Raw genomic sequence first — 22,748 nt, 5'->3', positions numbered from 1 at the left:
GAGGAGGGTACATTATGAGGTTATGGACCAGAACAGGGTCATATAGCCAACAGCTCTGAGAGGAGGGTACATGATGAGGTTATGGACCAGAACAGGGTCATATAGCCAACAGCTCTCAGATACAGAGAGGAGGGTACAGGATGAGGTTATGGACCAGAACAGGGTCATATAGCCAACAGCTCTGAGAGGAGGGTACATGATGAGGTTATGGACCAGAACAGGGTCATATAGCCAACAGCTCTGAGAGGAGGGTACATGATGAGGTTATGGACCAGAACAGGGTCATATAGCCAACAGCTCTGAGAGGAGGGTACATGATGAGGTTATGGACCAGAACAGTGTCATATAGCCAACAGCTCTGAGAGGAGGGTACATAATAGTCTCTACTACCGGGGATTTAAGAACAGAAACTATTAAAACAGACATGAAATGCAGACAGTAAAAATATACTTTAATGTGTTGATTTGGTCAAACAACGCTGATGAGTGTCAAGGTGGTGAGGTGTACAGTCACTAGTTGTGTCCTCACTGAGGAGGATAGGGGCCAGTAGGCGGTGGGGGAGGAGGGGGGAGGTGAGAGAAGGGGAGGTTGTGGTAGGGGTGAGAGGGGGGAGGGGACCAGGGGAAGGACATGTGGGGGGGAGGAGGGGGAGGATAGAGGGGGAAGGACTGGGGCTGGTAGGGGGGAGGGTAGGGGTAGTGGGGCTGGTGTGTGTAGTACGGAGCCCCTTCGTATCGGGGTGGGGGACCCCAGTTGTCACGGCGGGGTGGACAACTCTGTTGCAAAGGCCTCTGGGACATCTGTGGTCTGGTGACGGAATCTCTATCTGGAAGAGAAAGAAAATGAGGTCACACACACACACACACACACACACACACACACACACACACACACACACACACACACACACACACACACACACACACACACACACACACACACAGGGGTTATACCCAATACCCAGTCTAATAACTGAACAGGGGAGACTGGGGCAGGGGGTTCCACATGTTGGTGTCTCTCCCAATCTACAGAGTGCTGTACAGCCCAATACCCAGTCTAATAACTGGATAGGGGAGACTGGGGTTCCACATGTTGGTGTCTCTCCCAATCTACAGAGTGCTGTACAGCCCAATACCCAGTCTAATAACTGGATAGGGGAGACTGGGGTTCCACATGTTGGTGTCTCTCCCAATCTACAGAGTGCTGTACAGCCCAATACCCAGTCTAATAACTGGATAGGGGAGACTGGGGTTCCACATGTTGGTGTCTCTCCCAATCTACATAGTGCTGTACAGCCCAATACCCAGTCTAATAACTGGATAGGGGAGACTGGGGTTCCACATGTTGGTGTCTCTCCCAATCTACAGAGTGCTGTACAGCCCAATACCCAGTCTAATAACTGGATAGGGGAGACTGGGGTTCCACATGTTGGTGTCTCTCCCAATCTACAGAGTGCTGTACAGCCCAATACCCAGTCTAATAACTGGATAGGGGAGACTGGGGTTCCACATGTTGGTGTCTCTCCCAATCTACAGAGTGCTGTACAGCCCAATACCCAGTCTAATAACTGAACAGGGGAGACTGGGGTTCCAAATGTTGGACGACATCGCAAGAGGTCAAGAGGTCACCCACCTGCTAAATCCATGTCAGCATCTCAAAACATTGAGGTGAATGTGTGTATTTTATAGGTAAACTTGGTAAATAATGAGTATAATAAAATAACTAACTTCTAAATGTAAACAAGTTTGTTCATTTTGTTAATTAAATGCCTTACTTTGGCATGGCTCTGGTGGTTCTTGAAGTCAATCTATGAATGAATGTGTGTATGGTGAATGTGTGTATTTTATAGGTGAATGTGTGTATTTTATAGGTGAATGTGTGTATTTTATAGGTGAATGTGTGTATTTTATAGGTGAATGTGTGTATTTTATAGGTGAATGTGTGTATTTTATAGGTGAATGTGTGTATTTTATAGGTGAATGTGTGTATTTTATAGGGGAATGTGTGTATTTTATAGGGGAATGTGTGTATTTTATAGGTGAATGTGTGTATGGTGAATGTGTGTATTTTATAGGTGAATGTGTGTATTTCATAGGTGAATGTGTGTATTTTATAGGTGAATGTGTGTATTTTATAGGTGAATGTGTGTATTTTATAGGTGAATGTGTGTATTTTATAGGGGAATGTGTGTATTTTATAGGTGAATGTGTGTATTTTATAGGTGAATGTGTGTATTTTATAGGTGAATGTGTGTATGGTGAATGTGTGTATTTTATAGGTGAATGTGTGTATTTTATAGGTGAATGTGTGTATGGTGAATGTGTGTATTTTATAGGTGAATGTGTGTATTTTATAGGGGAATGTGTGTATTTTATAGGGGAATGTGTGTATTTTATAGGTGAATGTGTGTATGGTGAATGTGTGTATTTTATAGGTGAATGTGTGTATTTTATAGGGGAATGTGTGTATTTTATAGGGGAATGTGTGTATTTTATAGGTGAATGTGTGTATGGTGAATGTGTGTATTTTATAGGTGAATGTGTGTATTTCATAGGTGAATGTGTGTATTTTATAGGGGAATGTGTGTATTTTATAGGTGAATGTGTGTATGGTGAATGTGTGTATTTTATAGGTGAATGTGTGTATTTCATAGGTGAATGTGTGTATTTTATAGGTGAATGTGTGTATTTTATAGGTGAATGTGTGTATTTTATAGGGGAATGTGTGTATTTTATAGGTGAATGTGTGTATTTCATAGGTGAATGTGTGTATTTTATAGGTGAATGTGTGTATTTTATAGGTGAATGTGTGTATTTTATAGGGGAATGTGTGTATTTTATAGGTGAATGTGTGTATGGTGAATGTGTGTATTTTATAGGGGAATGTGTGTATTTTATAGGGGAATGTGTGTATTTTATAGGTGAATGTGTATTTTATAGGGGAATGTGTGTATTTTATAGGGGAATGTGTGTATTTTATAGGGGAATGTGTGTATTTTATAGGGGAATGTGTGTATTTTATAGGTGAATGTGTGTATTTTATAGGGGAATGTGTGTATTTTATAGGGGAATGTGTGTATGGTGAATGTGTGTATTTTATAGGTGAATGTGTGTATTTTATAGGTGAATGTGTGTATGGTGAATGTGTGTATTTTATAGGTGAATGTGTGTATTTCATAGGTGAATGTGTGTATTTTATAGGTGAATGTGTGTATGGTGAATGTGTGTATTTTATAGGTGAATGTGTGTATTTCAGAGGTGAATGTGTGTATTTTATAGGGGAATGTGTGTATGGTGAATGTGTGTATTTTATAGGTGAATGTGTGTATTTTATAGGTGAATGTGTGTATGGTGAATGTGTGTATTTTATAGGTGAATGTGTGTATTTCATAGGTGAATGTGTGTATTTTATAGGTGAATGTGTGTATTTCATAGGTGAATGTGTGTATTTTATAGGTGAATGTGTGTATTTTATAGGGGAATGTGTGTATTTTATAGGGGAATGTGTGTATTTTATAGGGGAATGTGTGTATTTTATAGGGGAATGTGTGTATTTTATAGGTGAATGTGTGTATTTCATAGGTGAATGTGTGTATTTCATAGGTGAATGTGTGTATTTTATAGGTGAATGTGTGTATGGTGAATGTGTGTATTTCATAGGTGAATGTGTGTATTTTATAGGTGAATGTGTGTATTTTATAGGTGAAATGTGTGTATTTTATAGGTGAATGTGTGTATTTTATAGGTGAATGTGTGTATTTTATAGGTGAATGTGTGTATTTTATAGGTGAATGTGTGTATTTTATAGGTGAATGTGTGTATTTTATAGGTGAATGTGTGTATTTTATAGGTGAATGTGTGTATTTTATAGGTGAATGTGTGTATGGTGAATGTGTGTATTTTATAGGTGAATGTGTGTATTTTATAGGTGAATGTGTGTATTTTATAGGTGAATGTGTGTATTTTATAGGGGAATGTGTGTATGGTGAATGTGTGTATTTTATAGGGGAATGTGTGTATTTTATAGGTGAATGTGTGTATTTTATAGGGGAATGTGTGTATGGTGAATGTGTGTATTTTATAGGGGAATGTGTGTATTTTATAGGTGAATGTGTGTATTTTATAGGGGAATGTGTGTATGGTGAATGTGTGTATTTTATAGGGGAATGTGTGTATTTTATAGGTGAATGTGTGTATTTTATAGGGGAATGTGTGTATTTTATAGGTGAATGTGTGTATTTTATAGGTGAATGTGTGTATTTTATAGGTGAATGTGTGTATTTTATAGGTGAATGTGTGTATGGTGAATGTGTGTATTTTATAGGTGAATGTGTGTATGGTGAATGTGTGTATTTCATAGGTGAATGTGTGTATTTTATAGGGGAATGTGTGTATTTTATAGGTGAATGTGTGTATTTTATAGGTGAATGTGTGTATGGTGAATGTGTGTATTTTATAGGTGAATGTGTGTATGGTGAATGTGTGTATTTCATAGGTGAATGTGTGTATTTCATAGGGGAATGTGTGTATTTTATAGGTGAATGTGTGTATGGTGAATGTGTGTATTTTATAGGTGAATGTGTGTATTTTATAGGTGAATGTGTGTATTTCATAGGTGAATGTGTGTATTTTATAGGTGAATGTGTGTATTTTATAGGTGAATGTGTGTATTTCATAGGGGAATGTGTGTATGGTGAATGTGTGTATTTTATAGGTGAATGTGTGTATTTTATAGGGGAATGTGTGTATTTCATAGGGGAATGTGTGTATGGTGAATGTGTGTATTTTATAGGTGAATGTGTGTATGGTGAATGTGTGTATTTTATAGGTGAATGTGTGTATTTTATAGGTGAATGTGTGTATTTTATAGGTGAATGTGTGTATTTTATAGGGGAATGTGTGTATTTTATAGGTGAATGTGTGTATTTTATAGGGGAATGTGTGTATTTTATAGGGGAATGTGTGTATTTTATAGGTGAATGTGTGTATTTTATAGGGGAATGTGTGTATGGTGAATGTGTGTATTTTATAGGGGAATGTGTGTATTTTATAGGGGAATGTGTGTATTTCATAGGTGAATGTGTGTATTTTATAGGTGAATGTGTGTATTTCATAGGGGAATGTGTGTATGGTGAATGTGTGTATTTTATAGGGGAATGTGTGTATTTTATAGGGGAATGTGTGTATTTCATAGGTGAATGTGTGTATGGTGAATGTGTGTATTTTATAGGTGAATGTGTGTATTTTATAGGTGAATGTGTGTATTTTATAGGGGAATGTGTGTATTTTATAGGTGAATGTGTGTATTTTATAGGTGAATGTGTGTATGGTGAATGTGTGTATTTTATAGGTGAATGTGTGTATTTCATAGGTGAATGTGTGTATTTTATAGGTGAATGTGTGTATTTTATAGGTGAATGTGTGTATTTTATAGGTGAATGTGTGTATTTTATAGGGGAATGTGTGTATTTTATAGGTGAATGTGTGTATTTTATAGGTGAATGTGTGTATTTCATAGGTGAATGTGTGTATTTCATAGGTGAATGTGTGTATTTCATAGGTGAATGTGTGTATGGTGAATGTGTGTATTTCATAGGTGAATGTGTGTATTTCATAGGTGAATGTGTGTATGGTGAATGTGTGTATTTTATAGGTGAATGTGTGTATTTTATAGGGGAATGTGTGTATGGTGAATGTGTGTATTTTATAGGTGAATGTGTGTATGGTGAATGTGTGTATTTTATAGGTGAATGTGTGTATTTTATAGGGGAATGTGTGTATTTTATAGGTGAATGTGTGTATTTTATAGGGGAATGTGTGTATTTCATAGGTGAATGTGTGTATTTTATAGGGGAATGTGTGTATGGTGAATGTGTGTATTTCATAGGTGAATGTGTGTATTTTATAGGTGAATGTGTGTATTTTATAGGTGAATGTGTGTATTTTATAGGTGAATGTGTGTATTTTATAGGTGAATGTGTGTATTTTATAGGTGAATGTGTGTATGGTGAATGTGTGTATTTTATAGGTGAATGTGTGTATTTTATAGGTGAATGTGTGTATTTTATAGGGGAATGTGTGTATTTTATAGGGGAATGTGTGTATGGTGAATGTGTGTATTTTATAGGGGAATGTGTGTATTTTATAGGTGAATGTGTGTATTTTATAGGTGAATGTGTGTATTTCATAGGTGAATGTGTGTATGGTGAATGTGTGTATTTTATAGGTGAATGTGTGTATGGTGAATGTGTGTATTTTATAGGTGAATGTGTGTATGGTGAATGTGTGTATTTCATAGGTGAATGTGTGTATTTTATAGGTGAATGTGTGTATTTTATAGGGGAATGTGTGTATTTTATAGGGGAATGTGTGTATTTTATAGGGGAATGTGTGTATTTCATAGGTGAATGTGTGTATGGTGAATGTGTGTATTTTATAGGTGAATGTGTGTATTTTATAGGTGAATGTGTGTATTTTATAGGGGAATGTGTGTATTTTATAGGGGAATGTGTGTATTTTATAGGGGAATGTGTGTATTTCATAGGTGAATGTGTGTATGGTGAATGTGTGTATTTTATAGGCGAATGTGTGTATTTTATAGGGGAATGTGTGTATTTTATAGGGGAATGTGTGTATGGTGAATGTGTGTATTTCATAGGTGAATGTGTGTATGGTGAATGTGTTTATTTTATAGGTGAATGTGTGTATTTTATAGGTGAATGTGTGTATGGTGAATGTGTGTATTTTATAGGTGAATGTGTGTATTTTATAGGTGAATGTGTGTATTTTATAGGTGAATGTGTGTATGGTGAATGTGTGTATTTTATAGGTGAATGTGTGTATTTTATAGGTGAATGTGTGTATTTTATAGGTGAATGTGTGTATTTTATAGGTGAATGTGTGTATTTCATAGGTGAATGTGTGTATGGTGAATGTGTGTATTTTATAGGTGAATGTGTGTATTTTATAGGTGAATGTGTGTATTTTATAGGTGAATGTGTGTATTTTATAGGTGAATGTGTGTATTTTATAGGTGAATGTGTGTATGGTGAATGTGTGTATTTTATAGGTGAATGTGTGTATTTTATAGGTGAATGTGTGTATTTCATAGGTGAATGTGTGTATGGTGAATGTGTGTATTTTATAGGTGAATGTGTGTATTTTATAGGGGAATGTGTGTATTTTATAGGTGAATGTGTGTATTTTATAGGTGAATGTGTGTATTTTATAGGGGAATGTGTGTATTTTATAGGTGAATGTGTGTATTTTATAGGTGAATGTGTGTATTTTATAGGTGAATGTGTGTATTTTATAGGTGAATGTGTGTATTTTATAGGGGAATGTGTGTATGGTGAATGTGTGTATTTTATAGGGGAATGTGTGTATTTTATAGGGGAATGTGTGTATTTTATAGGTGAATGTGTGTATTTTATAGGGGAATGTGTGTATGGTGAATGTGTGTATTTCATAGGTGAATGTGTGTATTTTATAGGTGAATGTGTGTATTTTATAGGGGAATGTGTGTATTTTATAGGTGAATGTGTGTATTTTATAGGTGAATGTGTGTATTTTATAGGTGAATGTGTGTATTTTATAGGTGAATGTGTGTATTTTATAGGGGAATGTGTGTATGGTGAATGTGTGTATTTTATAGGGGAATGTGTGTATTTTATAGGGGAATGTGTGTATTTTATAGGTGAATGTGTGTATTTTATAGGGGAATGTGTGTATGGTGAATGTGTGTATTTCATAGGTGAATGTGTGTATTTTATAGGTGAATGTGTGTATTTTATAGGGGAATGTGTGTATTTTATAGGTGAATGTGTGTATTTTATAGGTGAATGTGTGTATGGTGAATGTGTGTATTTTATAGGGGAATGTGTGTATTTTATAGGTGAATGTGTGTATGGTGAATGTGTGTATTTTATAAGTGAATGTGTGTATTTTATAGGGGAATGTGTGTATTTTATAGGTGAATGTGTGTATTTTATAGGTGAATGTGTGTATGGTGAATGTGTGTATTTTATAGGTGAATGTGTGTATTTTATAGGTGAATGTGTGTATTTTATAGGTGAATGTGTGTATTTTATAGGTGAATGTGTGTATTTTATAGGTGAATGTGTGTATTTTATAGGTGAATGTGTGTATGGTGAATGTGTGTATTTTATAGGTGAATGTGTGTATTTTATAGGGGAATGTGTGTATTTTATAGGTGAATGTGTGTATTTTATAGGTGAATGTGTGTATGGTGAATGTGTGTATTTTATAAGTGAATGTGTGTATTTTATAGGGGAATGTGTGTATTTTATAGGTGAATGTGTGTATTTTATAGGGGAATGTGTGTATTTTATAGGTGAATGTGTGTATTTTATAGGTGAATGTGTGTATTTTATAGGTGAATGTGTGTATGGTGAATGTGTGTATTTTATAAGTGAATGTGTGTATTTTATAGGTGAATGTGTGTATTTTATAAGTGAATGTGTGTATTTTATAGGTGAATGTGTGTATTTTATAGGGGAATGTGTGTATTTTATAGGTGAATGTGTGTATTTTATAGGGGAATGTGTGTATTTTATAGGTGAATGTGTGTATGGTGAATGTGTGTATTTTATAGGGGAATGTGTGTATTTTATAGGTGAATGTGTGTATTTTATAGGGGAATGTGTGTATTTCATAGGTGAATGTGTGTATTTTATAGGGGAATGTGTGTATTTCATAGGTGAATGTGTGTATTTTATAGGTGAATGTGTGTATTTTATAGGGGAATGTGTGTATTTTATAGGTGAATGTGTGTATTTTATAGGGGAATGTGTGTATTTTATAGGTGAATGTGTGTATTTTATAGGAGGGGAAAGTATGCTGCATATAAACAATTGTTTGTTGAAAAGATGAAAGGGAGAGCTATATTTCTGAGTCGCTAGGTCAAGTCATGTGGAAATTAGCATCATAGTTTGCTAGGTCAAGTCATGTGGAAATTACCATCATAGTTTGCTAGATCAAGCCATGTGGAAATTAGCATCATAGTTTGCTAGATCAAGCCATGTGGAAATTAGCATCATAGTTATCTATGATAAGATAACCTATAGACCTACTGGTGTTGAGATACACCCCAGTTAACAGTGTGACACAGCCCCATTCTCCCCTAATCTGATGCTTTGCACTGTCACCCACAACATTTTCTTCCCATTGAATACAGACTGTGTGCTTTCTGTCCACGTGGTCACCAACAATATGCTTTGGGAACGCCCCTGTGCTCTGTGGTGATTGGCTCTTGAATTGCTCGTGTCAAAAGGAGGTCAAGCCGACGAGACCATCAGATTCTCCGGGAGGATTTCCACCAATGGCCTTCAACACACCCCAGACATCGTCCTGACATGAACCAAAGGAAATTCACAGAGGCTTCAGAGTTGACCAGAAACAGTGTATGTTGTGTGTCTGACCTGGTTGTTGGTCAGCTCTCTGTCCTCTTTCTCTCTCACTCTTCTGAACATTCCCCTTCTTCTTCTTCTTCCTTTTCATATTCTGTTCTGCCTCATCATCACTGAAGTCTAACGCCTGGAGAGAGGGGAGACAAGAGGACAGGACAGACGAGAGGGGACAGGACAGAGGAGAGACGAGAGGGGACAGGACAGAGGAGAGACGAGAGGGGACAGGACAGAGGAGAGACGAGAGGGGACAGGACAGAGGAGAGACGAGAGGGGACAGGACAGAGACGAGAGGGGACAGATCAGAGGGGAGACGAGAGGGGAAAGGACAGAGGAGAGACGAGACACGAGAGGGGACAGGACAGAGGAGAGACGAGACAAGAGAGGGGACAGGACAGAGGAGAGACGAGACACGAGAGGGGACAGGACAGAGGAGAGACGAGACACGAGAGGGGACAGGACAGAGGGGAGACGAGAGGGGACACGAGAGGGGACAGGACAGAGGAGAGACGAGACACGAGAGGGGACAGGACAGAGGAGAGACGAGACACGAGAGGGGACAGGACAGCGGAGAGAGGGGGAAAGGGGAGAGAGAGAAGGGAGAGGAAAGGGGAGAGGAGAGAAACTTTATTATCCAAAGAGAAATGTGTCTTGACATCTTAGATGCACCATCACAATACAAGTGTGTGTGTGTCCCCGAAATCTTACTAAAATTATATGCACTTTGTACTAATCATACTACATACTGTTTAGGATAAATATATTCAGTAAGCAACACATCAACATCCTACCCTCATCCACACTGAGAAGGCTTCATCTAATCAGCAATTGTGTTTGTTGATAGTCAGTCCTCTGGCGGCAGGTAGCAGGTAGCCTAGCGGTTAGAGCGTTGGGCGGCAGGTAGCCTAGCGGTTAGAGCGTTGGGCGGCAGGTAGCCTAGCGGTTAGAGCGTTGGGCGGCAGGTAGCCTAGCGGTTAGAGCGTTGGGAGGCAGGTATCCTAGCGGTTAGACGTTTGGGCGGCAGGTAGCCTAGCGGTTAGAGCGTTGGGCGGCAGGTAGCCTAGCGGTTAGAGCGTTGGGCGGCAGGTATCCTAGCGGTTAGAGCGTTGGGCGGCAGGTAGCCTAGCGGTTAGAGCGTTGGGCGGCAGGTAGCCTAGCGGTTAGAGCGTTGGGCGGCAGGTAGCCTAGCGGTTAGAGCGTTGGGCGGCAGGTATCCTAGCGGTTAGAGCGTTGGGCGGCAGGTAGCCTAGCGGTTAGAGCATTGGGCGGCAGGTAGCCTAGCGGTTAGAGCATTGGGCGGCAGGTAGCCTAGTGGTTAGAGTGTAGGGGCGGCAGGTAGCCTAGCGGTTAGAGCGTTGGGCGGCAGGTAGCCTAGCGGTTAGAGCGTTGGGCGGCAGGTAGCCTAGCGGTTAGAGCGTTGGGCGGCAGGTAGCCTAGCGGTTAGAGCGTTGGGCGGCAGGTAGCCTAGCGGTTAGAGCGTTGGGCGGCAGGTAGCCTAGCGGTTAGAGAGTTGGGCGGCAGGTAGCCTAGAGGTTAGAGCGTTGGGCGGCAGGTAGCCTAGTGGTTAGAGTGTAGGGGAGGCAGGTAGCCTAGCAGTTAGAGCGTTGGGCGGCAGGTAGCCTAGCGGTTAGAGCGTTGGGCGGCAGGTATCCTAGCGGTTAGAGAGTTGGGCGGCAGGTAGCCTAGTGGTTAGAGTGTAGGGGCGGCAGGTAGCCTAGCGGTTAGAGCGTTGGGCGGCAGGTAGCCTAGCGGTTAGAGCGTTGGGCGGCAGGTAGCCTAGCGGTTAGAGCGTTGGGCGGCAGGTAGCCTAGCGGTTAGAGAGTTGGGCGGCAGGTAGCCTAGTGGTTAGAGTGTAGGGGAGGCAGGTAGCCTAGCGGTTAGAGCGTTGGGTGGCAAGTAGCCTAGCGGTTAGAGCGTTGGGCGGCAGGTAGCCTAGCGGTTAGAGCGTTGGGCGGCAGGTAGCCTAGCGGTTAGAGCGTTGGGCGGCAGGTAGCCTAGTGGTTAGAGCGTTGGGCGGCAGGTAGCCTAGCGGTTAGAGCGTTGGGCGGCAGGTAGCCTAGCGGTTAGAGCGTTGGGCGGCACGTAGCCTAGCGGTTAGAGCGTTGGGCGGCAGGTAGCCTAGGGCCTGTGTGGCATTATGGGTAATGTGTGTCCCTCACCTCTGGTGGTGGTTCCTGGTCGTTCTTCCAGGAGGCGTCGGAGCCTTTCAACCTAAACAAACACACGTTAGCTTCAATTATACATGTGTGTACTGACCGTCGTAGCTGCTCAGTGAGGATATAGAGGGTGTAGTCAGTGTACTGACCGTCGTAGCTGCTCAGTGAGGATGTAGAGGGTGTAGTCGGTGAGAGACGGGGCGTAGAACATGGAGTCCTTCAGCTTCACTCCTCTCTCTGCGATGTCACTCTCTGAGTTAAACCTCAACACATAGAAGGGACTAGAGACTGGCCCAAACACCTCAAATACCTGAGGAGGAGAGAGAGAGTTAAACCTCAACACATAGAAGGGACTGGAGACCGGCCCAAACACCTCAAATACCTGAGGAGGAGGACTGTGTGTGTGTGGGGGGGGGGTATTCTGAGGACTCCTCCCCGGGACTCTAAGCCCCTCTTACCTTGCCCACGGCCAGCCTATCAGAGTTGAAAATGACGCTGTCGTCCTTCAGAGGGGGCGTGTCCTTCAATGACTGAATGATCACTGTTGAGGAAACACAACAGTCACCAAGAGGGGTCAGGGGCATTCAGTCACCAAGAGGGGTCGGGGGGTGTAAGGTGAAGGGCAGGGGCATTCAGTCACCAAGAGGGGTCAGGGGCATTCAGTCACCAAGAGGGGTCAGGGGCATTCAGTCACCAAGAGGGGTCAGGGGGGTGTAATGTGAAGGGCAGGGGCATTCAGTCACCAAGAGGGGTCAGGGGCATTCAGTCACCAAGAGGGGTCGGGGGGTGTAAGGTGAAGGGCAGGGGCATTCAGTCACCAAGAGGGGTCAGGGGCATTCAGTCACCAAGAGGGGTCAGGGGGGTATAATGTGAAGGGCAGGGGCATTCAGTCACCAAGAGGGGTCAGGGGGTGTAATGTGAAGGGCAGGGGCATTCAGTCACCAAGAGGGGTCAGGGGCATTCAATCACCAAGAGGGGTCAGGGGCATTCAGTCACCAAGAGGGGTCAGGGGCATTCAGTCACCAAGAGGGGTCAGGGGCATTCAGTCACCAAGAGGGGTCGGGGGAGTGTAATGTGAAGGTCAGGGGCATTCAGTCACCAAGAGGGGTCGGGGGGGTGTAATGTGAAGGGCAGGGGCATTCAGTCACCAAGAGGGGTCAGGGGCATTCAGTCACCAAGAGGGGTCTGTTAGATGATACTGGTGACTGGTCCTAGGGGGAGGGACTAACCCAGCTGTTGGATGATACTGGTGACTGGTCCTAGGGGGAGGGACTAACCCAGCTGTTAGATGATACTGGTCCTAGGGGGAGGGACTAACCCAGCTGATGGATGATACTGGTGACTGGTCCAAGGGGGAGGGACTAACCCAGCTGTTGGATGATACTGGTGACTGGTCCAAGGGGGAGGGACTAACCCAGCTGTTGGATGATACTGGTGACTGATCCTAGGGGGAAGGACTAACCCAGCTGTTGGATGATACTGGTGACTGATCCTAGGGGCAGTATCTCCGCCTCCTCTGGTAGAACAACCGTCAACTCCTCGACAGCAGGCAACTCCTACACACACAAACACACATTTCATTTTCACGTGAATACGGCACTTATTTTATTTTTACTCACATGAAGTTCTGAATTCCCAGAGTAGAGGTCAGGGGTTAGAGAGAGGCCAGGGGTTAGAGAGAGGCCAGGGGTTAGAGAGAGGCCAGGGGTTAGAGAGAGGCCAGGGGTTAGAGAGAGGTCAGGGGTACCTCAGGCAGGATCTCATCCAGGGTTTTGATGGAACAGGGTTTCCTTGCCCGACTGAAGCCTTCGTCGTCATCATCATCTTCATCTGCCTGACCTAACACAACAGCCAGCGTCACACCGGAGGAAGAGGAGTCTGAATCACTGTCTGAGGAGGAGCTGCTGCTGTCCCGCTGGTCCCTGACACACACACCGTCCTGTAACGTCAGCAGTACCTGGGGGGGGTCCTGAGAGGGGTCCTGGGGGGGGTCCTGGGAGAGGTCCTGAGAGAGGTCCTGAGAGAGGTCCTGTGGGAGGTGTGTGTGTGTGGTTCCATCTCCCAGCTCGGAGCTCGAGACAGAGCTGAGATTCTCTGTAACCTCCATCTCCTCTGCTCCTCCCGTTAACTCTCCCGGTAAACGGCTGTCTGAGGTCCCGGAGGTCAGTCCCTGAGGTTCTGTCTCAGCTGTGCATCCATCCTCCAGGTGCTTGGTGCTGGTACCGTTGTTCAGTTCCAGTTCCTCTCCGTGTGTCTCTGCTGAGCTCTGAAGAACCTCCGGTACCAAAGCCGTCTCCTCTGGTTGGGCCTCCATCCCGTTGCTGGGTAGAGACTATCACACCTGGGGACAAAGACAGCACAACTACAATCAGCTGGGTAATAGTCACTAGGAACCACACAGAACGGAAGCTAACAGACACAAACGGAACAAAGCGTGAGGGCTAAGAAACGCTTAGGCCTAGTTTTGTTGCAAAACGTTGTTGTACTTTGTGCACTAATGAATACACCCCTGGTTGCCTCACAAACCACAGTGTGGATCTGTACAATCTGGACCTGGATTCTCTGCCCACACAACCACTAAGCAAGAAAGTAGCTATCATCTAGTATCTATGGCTCAGTCAAACAGTAACCTGTTCAGTTACCAAACCAGGGTGGAGGAGGTGGAACCCCCTCAGAATGGTGATCTGCTCTGATTGGGCTGCAGTGTTGAGTCGTGTGAAGACCGGTAGGTCAGATAGAGGAGACTTGTTCAGAGTGGTGATCTGCTCTGATTGGGCTGCAGTGTTGAGTCATGTGAAGACCGGTTGGTCAGATAGAGGAGACTTGTTTATGGAGACGATGGTGCTGTTAATGGGATTGGAGAGGATGGGAGTGGCGGTAAGCTTTTGTTGGGTTCCCACCCATGTTGGTGTGGAGGGTAGAGGTCAACCGACGATGATGTTTCAACACCGATACCGATTATTGGAGGACCAAAAAGGCCGATACCGATTAATCGAGGCAGTTAACCCACCGTTCCTCGGCCCTCATTGAAAATAAGAATGTGTTCTTAACTGACTTGCATGGTTAAATGAAGATTAAATAAAGGTGAAAAAATAATAATAATAATAATTCAGCAAAACCGGTGTCCAAAAATAACGATTTCCGATTGTTATGAAAACTTGAAATCGGCCCTAATTAATCTGCCATTCCGATTAATCGGTCGACCTCTAATCGTAATAATGACAATTACAACAATACTGAATGAACACTTATTTTAACTTAATACATCAATAAAATCAATTTAGCCTCAAATAAATAATGAAACATGTTCAATTTAGTTTAAATAATGCAAAAACAAAGTGTTGGAGAAGAAAGTAAAAGTGCAATATGTGCCATGTAAGAAAGCTAACGTTTCACTTCCTTGCTCAGAACATGAGAACATATGAAAGCTGGTGGTTCCTTTTAACATGAGTCTTCAATATTCCCAGGTAAGAAGTTTTAGGTTGTAGTTATTATAGGACTATTTCTCTCTATACCATTTGTATTTCATATACCTTTGACTATTGGATGTTCTAATAGGTACTTTATTATTGTCAGCCTAATCTCGGGAGTTGATAGGCTTGAAGTCATAAACAGCGCAATGCTTGAAGCACAGCGAAGAGCTGCTGGCAAACACAGGAAAGTGCTGTTTGAATGAATGCTTACGAGCCTGCTGCCTACCACCGCTCAGTCAGACTGCTCTATCAAATCATAGACTTAGTTATAACATAATAACACACAGAAATACGAGCCGTAGGTCATTAATATGGTCAAATCTGGAAACTATAATTTCGAAAACAAGACGTTTATTCTTTCAGTGAAATACGGAACTGTTCTGTATTTTATCTAACGGGTGGCATCCCTAAGTCTAAATATTGCTGTTACATTGCATAACCTTCAATGTTATGTCATAATTATGGACAATTCTGGCAAATTAATTACGGTCTTTGTTAGGAAGAAATTGTCTTCACACAGTTCGCGACGAGCCAGGCAGCCCAAACTGCTTGCACAGAACGCAAGAGAAGTGACAACTTCCCTAGTGAAAATAAATTAATGTTAGCAGGCAATATTAACTAAATATGCAGGTTAAAAAATATATACTTGTGTATTGACTTTTAAGAAAGGCCTTGATGTTTATGGTACATTGCTGCAACGACATTGCTTTTTTCGCAAACGCGCTTGTTAAATCACCCGTTTGGCGAAGTAGGCTGTGATTCGATACATTAACAGGCACCGCATCGATTATATGCAACGCAGGACACGATAAACTAGTAATATCATCAACCATGTGTAGTTAACTAGTGACTATGTGAAGATTGATTGTTTTTATAAGATACGTTTAATGCTAGCTAGCACCTGACCGTGGCTCCTTGCTGCACTCCCATAACAGGTAGTCAGCCTGTCACGCAGTCTCCTCGTGGAGTGCAATGTAGTCTACATTAATCGTCGACCTCCAGTAACAACATTCCAAACGTGTTTAGTAGCGTCTAGTGTTATATAAATATTCATACACATAGCTCATATAAACAAAGACATTCCGTCGTAAGAACACATACACCCAGCCATAAGACTGACCCCCTCTTCCTTATATAAACACACATCTCATCTCCCTCTAACTGGCCGGTCCCAAGAGCAAAGAACTTTTGCTGTGCACCAATGGGGCCCGCTCTGGCTAGAGCAAGGCCCGCCTCCAACCCTCCGACCAGTCAAGAAGACCGAAACGACAAGACTCCACCTACTTTATTCTATGTATAAAAATGTATGTAACCATTGTATAGGCCTCTTTTTCACCTGGCTCCTTGCCGAGTTATGTGAACTAGGTCCGTGCACGTAAAACTGCGGGACAAGATATCTCTGACTCATTAAAACTGTCTTTTGTTACAACTGAAATCCACTCTGTCCAGCGTCCGTGATTTGGTCTCAACTCTCCAGTATTTGAACACTAACACTAGTCTATGTGTGGCATTAGTTCCACCGTTTGTATCCGTTTCAATGTAGGTACTTTATTTTTAACGTGAACTACAAATTCCTCTATTGTGGATAAATGGCTTCACATAGGATAGATTACTCTCAACGTGCCCCTGATTCAGAATGTAGTCATGGCATGCTTGGTCCAATCAGTGGAGGCTGCTGAGGACAGCTCATAATAATGGCTGGAACCAATCAGTGGAGGCTGCAGAGGACAGCTCATAATAATGGCTGGAACCAATCAGTGGAGGCTGCTGAGAGGACAGCTCATAATAATGGCTGGAACCAATCAGTGGAGCCTGCTGAGAGGACAGCTCATAATAATGGCTGGAACCAATCAGTGGAGGCTGCTGAGAGGACAGCTCATAATAATGGCTGGAACCAATCAGTGGAGCCTGCTGAGAGGACAGCTCATAATAATGGCTGGAACCAATCAGTGGAGGCTGCTGAGAGGACAGCTCATAATAATGGCTGGAACAGAGCTAATGGTATGTCATCAATCACCTGGAAACCACTTGTTGCATTTGATACCATTCCATCAATTCTGCTCCAGCCATTACCACGAACCCGTCCTCCCCTAACCCTACTTTCTGGTATTAGGTAACTTTAGAACTAGCTGGATAGCTAGTATACCAGCCATATATATTGAAGAAATACGTTTTACAATCGGAGTTCATAGCACAGGAGTTAAACTCGTAGCTAGCTAACGTTAGCTGGTCCACTAGTTAATAAAACAGTTATGTAGCTTGGTTGGCATTCTCAGAACCAGATAACGTTACTGTTAGTCAGCGTTTTAAATTGTCCTTGGTATTGTATCGCCAATTCTGTATTATACGGTGGCATTATTACAATGTTGTTTATCATATTGCAAACGTGTAGATGAAGATGGACTTACGTTCGAGTAGTTAAGGCTACAAAGCTGTTCTCTCGGCAGTCTGCTCTCTGCTACTCTCAGTAACGTTACTCTGCTGTTCGCAACACGTTTTGATTCGGAAACAACGTGGTCTTGTTGTCTTCCGGGTTGTGGAACCTGTCTTTCGGCCGCCGGAGGAAATGACGGACAGTGTTGTCCGACGGACCAGCAGCATCCGCCGGAGTTGTCAATACAGAACACGTGTTTTCAACCGGTGATCAAACTTCGCACATACAACTAAAACATGGTAAAATTACACTTATTATTTAACATCCTTAACATGTATCTAGATGTGTAGAAATAGATTTAGCTAAACCTAGATGTATATAATGTTATAGCGCTCTTACAACCTAGTGAATGTATACTGCAAAAAAATATTAACGCAAAATGCAACAATTTCAACGATTTATGAGTTAGTTAATTTAAGGAAATCAGTCAATTGAAATAATAAAATTAGGCACTAATCTATGGATCTCACGTGACTTTCACAAGCACCAAGTCTAGGACTTGCCTAGTTCAATAAAAAACAGGTCCTACGGCTTCTTAACAGCTTCTACCCCCCACTATTTGCATTGAATACTCATTTTTTTACGCTGCTGTTCCTCGCTGTTTATTACGTAGTCACTTTACCCCTACCTACATATTACCTCGACTAACCTGTACCCCCGCAGATATTGTTATTTTTTTTACTTTAGTTTATTTATTAAATATTTTCGTCACTCTTATTTTACTTAAGCTTTTAAGTAAGTATTTCACATGACTGAGCAGGAGCACAGCGATGTGTGGGCCTGGGAGGGCTCCACCCACTGGGGAGCCAGGCCCAGCCAATCAGAATGAGTTTTCCCCACAAAGGGCTTTATTACAGACAGAAATACTCCTCAGTTTCATCAGCTGTCCGGGTGGCTGGTCTCAGACGATCTCACAGGTGAAGAACCCGGATGTGGAGGTCCTGGGCTGGCGTGGTTACACGTGGTCTGGCGTAGTTACACGTGGTCTGGCGTAGTTACACGTGGTCTGCGGTTGTGATGCCGGTTGGACGTACTGCCAAATTCTCTAACATGACGTTGGAGGCGGCTTATGGTAGAGAAATGAACATTAAATTCTCAGGCAACAGCCCTGGAGGAAATTTCAGCATGTGAATTACACGCTCCCTCAAAACTTCAGACATCTGTGGTGTTGTGTGACAAAACTTCATATGTTAGAGTGACCTTGTATTGTCCCCGGCACAAGGTGCACCTGTGTAATGATCATGCCGTTTAATCAGCTTCTTGATATGCCACACCTACCAGCTGGATGGATTATCTTGGCAAAGGAGAAAGACTCACTAACTGGGAAATACTCTTTCTTGCGTATGGACATTTCTAGGATCTTTTATTTCAGTTCATGAAACATGGTACCAACACTTTACATGTTGCGTTTATATTTTAGTTCAGTATAGAATAATGCAAGGCGGTGTTCTAACAGTCGTGTGTGTGTGTGTAGCCGAAGGCGGGGAAAGGTAAACCAACTCAGAAGGAGAAGGTGTGTCATCCCTATAGCAGGAAAGCTGCTTACTTGGCCAGCCAGGAGATACGTCTGGGAAAGAAGGAGAGGTAAGGAGGGAGGGAGATGGTTTGTGTATGTGTTTTGAACAGAGAGAATCCTGTATATTGTTATATATTTATAAAGTTAAGTGTGTATCTCTGCCTCCAGACAAAAGAGTGAGAAGGCCACTCGTCTCAACAGCATTGGTGAGTCTGACAGTCTGTTACTACTATTACTGTGTTACTTTACTATTGTTACTGTACGACTGTTACTGAACATCTGCTGTCTCAGCCTGTCACCAAGGGAGTACCCCAAGGCTCGATCCTAGGCCCCACACTCTTCTCAATTTGCGTCAACAAGCAGTAGGAAGCGCTCTCATCCAATTATATGCATATTTTTTTTTATTTAACTAGTCAGTTAGGAACAAATTCTTATTTACAATGACGACCTACCAAAAGGCAAAAGGCCTCCTGCGGGGATGGGGGCTCTCCATGATTGAGTCTTTGAATGAAGAGATTGAGATAAAACTGTCCGGTTTGAGTGTTTTTTGCAGCTCGTTCCAGTCGCTAGCTGCAGCGAACTGAAATGACGAGCGACCCAGGGATGTGTGTGCTTTGGGGACCTTTAACAGAATGTGACTGGCAGAACGGATGTTGTATGTGGAGGATGAGGGCTGCAGTAGATATCTCAGATGGGGGGAGTGAGGCCTCAGAGGGTTTTATAAATAAGTATCAACCAGTGGGTCTTGTGACGGGTATACAGAGATTACCAGTTTACAGAGGAGTATAGAGTGCAGTGATGTGTCCTATAAGGAGCATTGGTGGCAAATCTGATGGCTGAATGGTAAAGAACATCTAGCCACTCGAGAGCACCCTTACCTGCCGATCTATAAACGATGTCTCCGTAATCTAGCATGGGTAGGATGGTCATCTGAAACAGGGTTAGTTTGGCAGCTGAGGTGAAAGAGGTGCGATTACGATGGAGGAAACCAAGTCTAGATTTAACTTTAGCCTGCAGCTTTTATATGTGCTGAGAGAAGGACAGTGTACCGTCTAGCCATACTCCCAAGTACTTGTATGAGGTGACTACCTCAATCTCTAAACTCTCAGATGTAGTAATCACACCTGTGGGGAGAGGGGCATTCTTCTTACCAAACCACATGACCGTTGATTTGGAGGTGTTCAGGACAAGGTTAAGGGCAGAGAAAGCTTGTTGAACACAGAGAAAGCTCGTTGGACACAGAGAAAGCTTGTTGAACACAGTGAAAGCTTGTTGAACACAGAGAAAGTTTTGTTGTAGAGTTTAACACAAAATCTCTTAATTCAAAGACTAAATCATGGACACTCTTACTGACAATTGTGGCTGCTTTGCATGATGTATTGTTGTCTCTACCTTCTTCCTTTTGTGCTGCTACCATGTTGTCATGTTGTGCTGCTACCATGTTGTGCTGCTACCATGTTGTTGTCATGTTGTGCTGCTACCATGTTGTTGTCATGTTGTGCTGCTACCATGTTGTGCTGCTACCATTTTGTTGTGCTGTTGTGGTGCTACCATGTTGTTGTCATGTTGTGCTGCTACCATGTTGTTTTCATGTTGTGCTTCTACCATGTTGTCGTGTTGTGCTGCTACCATGTTGTTGTCATGTTGTGCTGCTACGTTGTTGTTGTGCTGCTACGTTGTTGTTGTGCTGCTACCATGTTGTTGTGCTGTTGTGCTGCTACCATGTTGTTGTCATGTTGTGCTGCTACCATGTTGTCATGTTGTGCTGCTACGTTGTTGTTGTGCTGCTACCATGTTGTTGTGCTGTTGTGCTGCTACCATGTTGTTGTCATATTGTGCTGCTACCATTTTGTTGTCATGTTGTGCTGCTACCATGTTGTTGTCCAGTTGTGCTGCTACCATGTTGTCATGTTGTGTTGCTACCATGTTGTGCTGCTACCATGTTGTCATGTTGTGCTGCTACCATGTTGTCATGTTGTGCTGCTACCATGTTGTTGTCATGTTGTGCTGCTACCATGTTGTGCTGCTACCATGTTGTGCTGCTACCATTTTGTTGTGCTGTTGTGCTGCTACCATGTTGTTGTCATGTTGTGCTGCTACCATGTTGTGTTTCTACCATGTTGTCGTGTTGTGCTTCTACCATGTTGTTGTCATGTTGTGCTGCTACCATGTTGTTGTCATGTTGTGCTGCTGCCATGTTGTTGTGCTGCTACCATGTTGTTGTCATGTTGTGCTGCTACCATGTTGTTGTCATGTTGTGCTGCTACGTTGTTGTTGTGTTGCTACCATTCTATGTTGTCTCTCTTTATGTAGTGCTCTGGTGTCTCTCTTGTCGTGATGTATGTTTTGTCCTATGTTTTTATTTAATTGTATATTTAATCCCCGCCCCCGACGGAGGTCTTTTGCCTTTTGGCCGTCATTTTAAATAAGATTTTGTTCTTAACCTACTTGTCTAGTTAAATAAAGGTTAAATAAAAAAAAATTAAAGTCATAGTATATTCATCTTCAGGTGGGACAACCACATATCTCAGTAGTTAGTATATTCAGATAGCTAGGTGGACAACCACATATCACAGTAGTTAGTATATTCAGATAGCTAGGTGGGACAACCACATATCTCAGTAGTTAGTATATTCAGATAGCTAGGTGGACAACCACATATCTCAGTAGTTAGTATATTCAGATAGCTAGGTGGGACAACCACATATCTCAGTAGTTAGTATATTCAGATAGCTAGGTGAGACAACCACATATCACAGTAGTTAGTATATTCAGTGTGTGTTGGTGAGTACAACGGTAGGGTGTACCCCCTCTTACCTTCTATTGTCTGTGTGTGTGTGTAGGTGAGTACCCCCTCTTACCTTCTATTGTCTGTGTGTGTAGGTGATAAGCTGCAGTGGTTTCAGAGCCAGCTGGACTCTGAGAAGACAGAGTTCACCAAACAGGACGCCTGTCACATCATAGAGAGGTTAGTACCCGTGTCTATATTCACCAAACAGGACGCCTGTCACATAGAGAGGTCAGTACCCGTGTCTATATTCACCAACAGGACGCCTGTCAGTACCCGTGTCTATATTCACCAAACAGGACGCCTGTCACATAGAGAGGTCAGTACCCGTGTCTATATTCACCAAACAGGACGCCTGTCACATAGAGAGGTCAGTACCCGTGTCTATATTCACCAAACAGGACGCCTGTCACATTACAGAGAGGTTAGTACCCGTGTCTATATTCACCAAACAGGACGCCTGTCACATCATAGAGAGGTTAGTACCCGTGTCTATATTCACCAAACAGGACGCCTGTCACATAGAGAGGTCAGTACCCGTGTCTATATTCACCAACAGGACGCCTGTCAGTACCCGTGTCTATATTCACCAAACAGGACGCCTGTCACATAGAGAGGTCAGTACCCGTGTCTATATTCACCAAACAGGGAGCCTGTCACATAGAGAGGTCATTTAACTAGGTATTTTATTGTACTTTTATTTAACTAGGCAAGTCAGTTAAGAACAAATTCTTATTTTCAATGGGAACAACTGCCTGTTCAGGGGCAGAACGACAGATTTGTACCTTGTCAGCTCAGGGATTTGAACTTGCAATCTTTCGGTTACTAATCCAACGCTCTAACCACTAGGCTACCCTACTGTTGGAGCTGGAAACACAAGCATTTAGCTAGGTGTTACTATACTGTTGGAGCTAGAAACACAAGCATTTAGCTAGGTATTACTATACTGTTGGAGCT

The 22,748-nt window shown here is 42.7% G+C and overlaps 2 protein-coding genes across 5 annotated transcripts in view; one reads left to right on the top strand and one right to left on the bottom strand.

Moving 5' to 3' along the window:
• The window catches only part of LOC110517592 (translation machinery-associated protein 16), a 28,298-nt gene that overhangs the window by 482 nt on the left and 5,068 nt on the right, over positions 1-22,748 (top strand). The window contains exons 1-4 of one of the 3 annotated variants that reach the window (XM_036971979.1): positions 17,588-17,726; positions 18,962-19,071; positions 19,172-19,209; positions 21,887-21,971. In XM_036971979.1, the coding sequence (XP_036827874.1) occupies positions 17,724-17,726; positions 18,962-19,071; positions 19,172-19,209; positions 21,887-21,971 (236 nt within the window). In that variant the 5' untranslated portion in view covers positions 17,588-17,723. Of the gene's footprint in view, positions 1-17,587; positions 17,727-18,852; positions 18,873-18,961; positions 19,072-19,171; positions 19,210-21,886; positions 21,972-22,748 lie in introns of those variants that run through there. The other 2 variants (XM_036971980.1, XM_036971978.1) reach the window with 2 other exon arrangements.
• On the bottom strand, positions 431-17,598 carry LOC118947001 (H/ACA ribonucleoprotein complex non-core subunit NAF1-like). Of its 2 annotated transcripts, none has more exons than XM_036971976.1 (8): positions 17,462-17,598; positions 13,328-13,921; positions 13,043-13,136; positions 12,039-12,121; positions 11,730-11,890; positions 11,584-11,635; positions 9,440-9,554; positions 431-826 (listed from the first exon to the last, which is right to left on the bottom strand). In XM_036971976.1, exons 2-8 carry the CDS (start codon positions 13,892-13,894, stop codon positions 525-527), a joined length of 1,374 nt encoding a protein of 457 aa, XP_036827871.1. In that variant the 5' UTR covers positions 13,895-13,921; positions 17,462-17,598; the 3' UTR covers positions 431-524. The 2 variants fall into 2 exon arrangements, with proteins under 2 accessions (XP_036827871.1, XP_036827872.1); XM_036971977.1 differs by lacking the exon at positions 17,462-17,598 and adding an exon at positions 15,960-16,157.

Source organism: Oncorhynchus mykiss, unplaced genomic scaffold, assembly GCF_013265735.2.
Source record: "Oncorhynchus mykiss isolate Arlee unplaced genomic scaffold, USDA_OmykA_1.1 un_scaffold_87, whole genome shotgun sequence".
Classification (NCBI taxonomy): domain Eukaryota; kingdom Metazoa; phylum Chordata; class Actinopteri; order Salmoniformes; family Salmonidae; genus Oncorhynchus; species Oncorhynchus mykiss.
The sequence above is the reverse complement of the archived record's forward strand: the minus strand, read 5'-3'. Positions and strand labels throughout refer to the sequence as shown.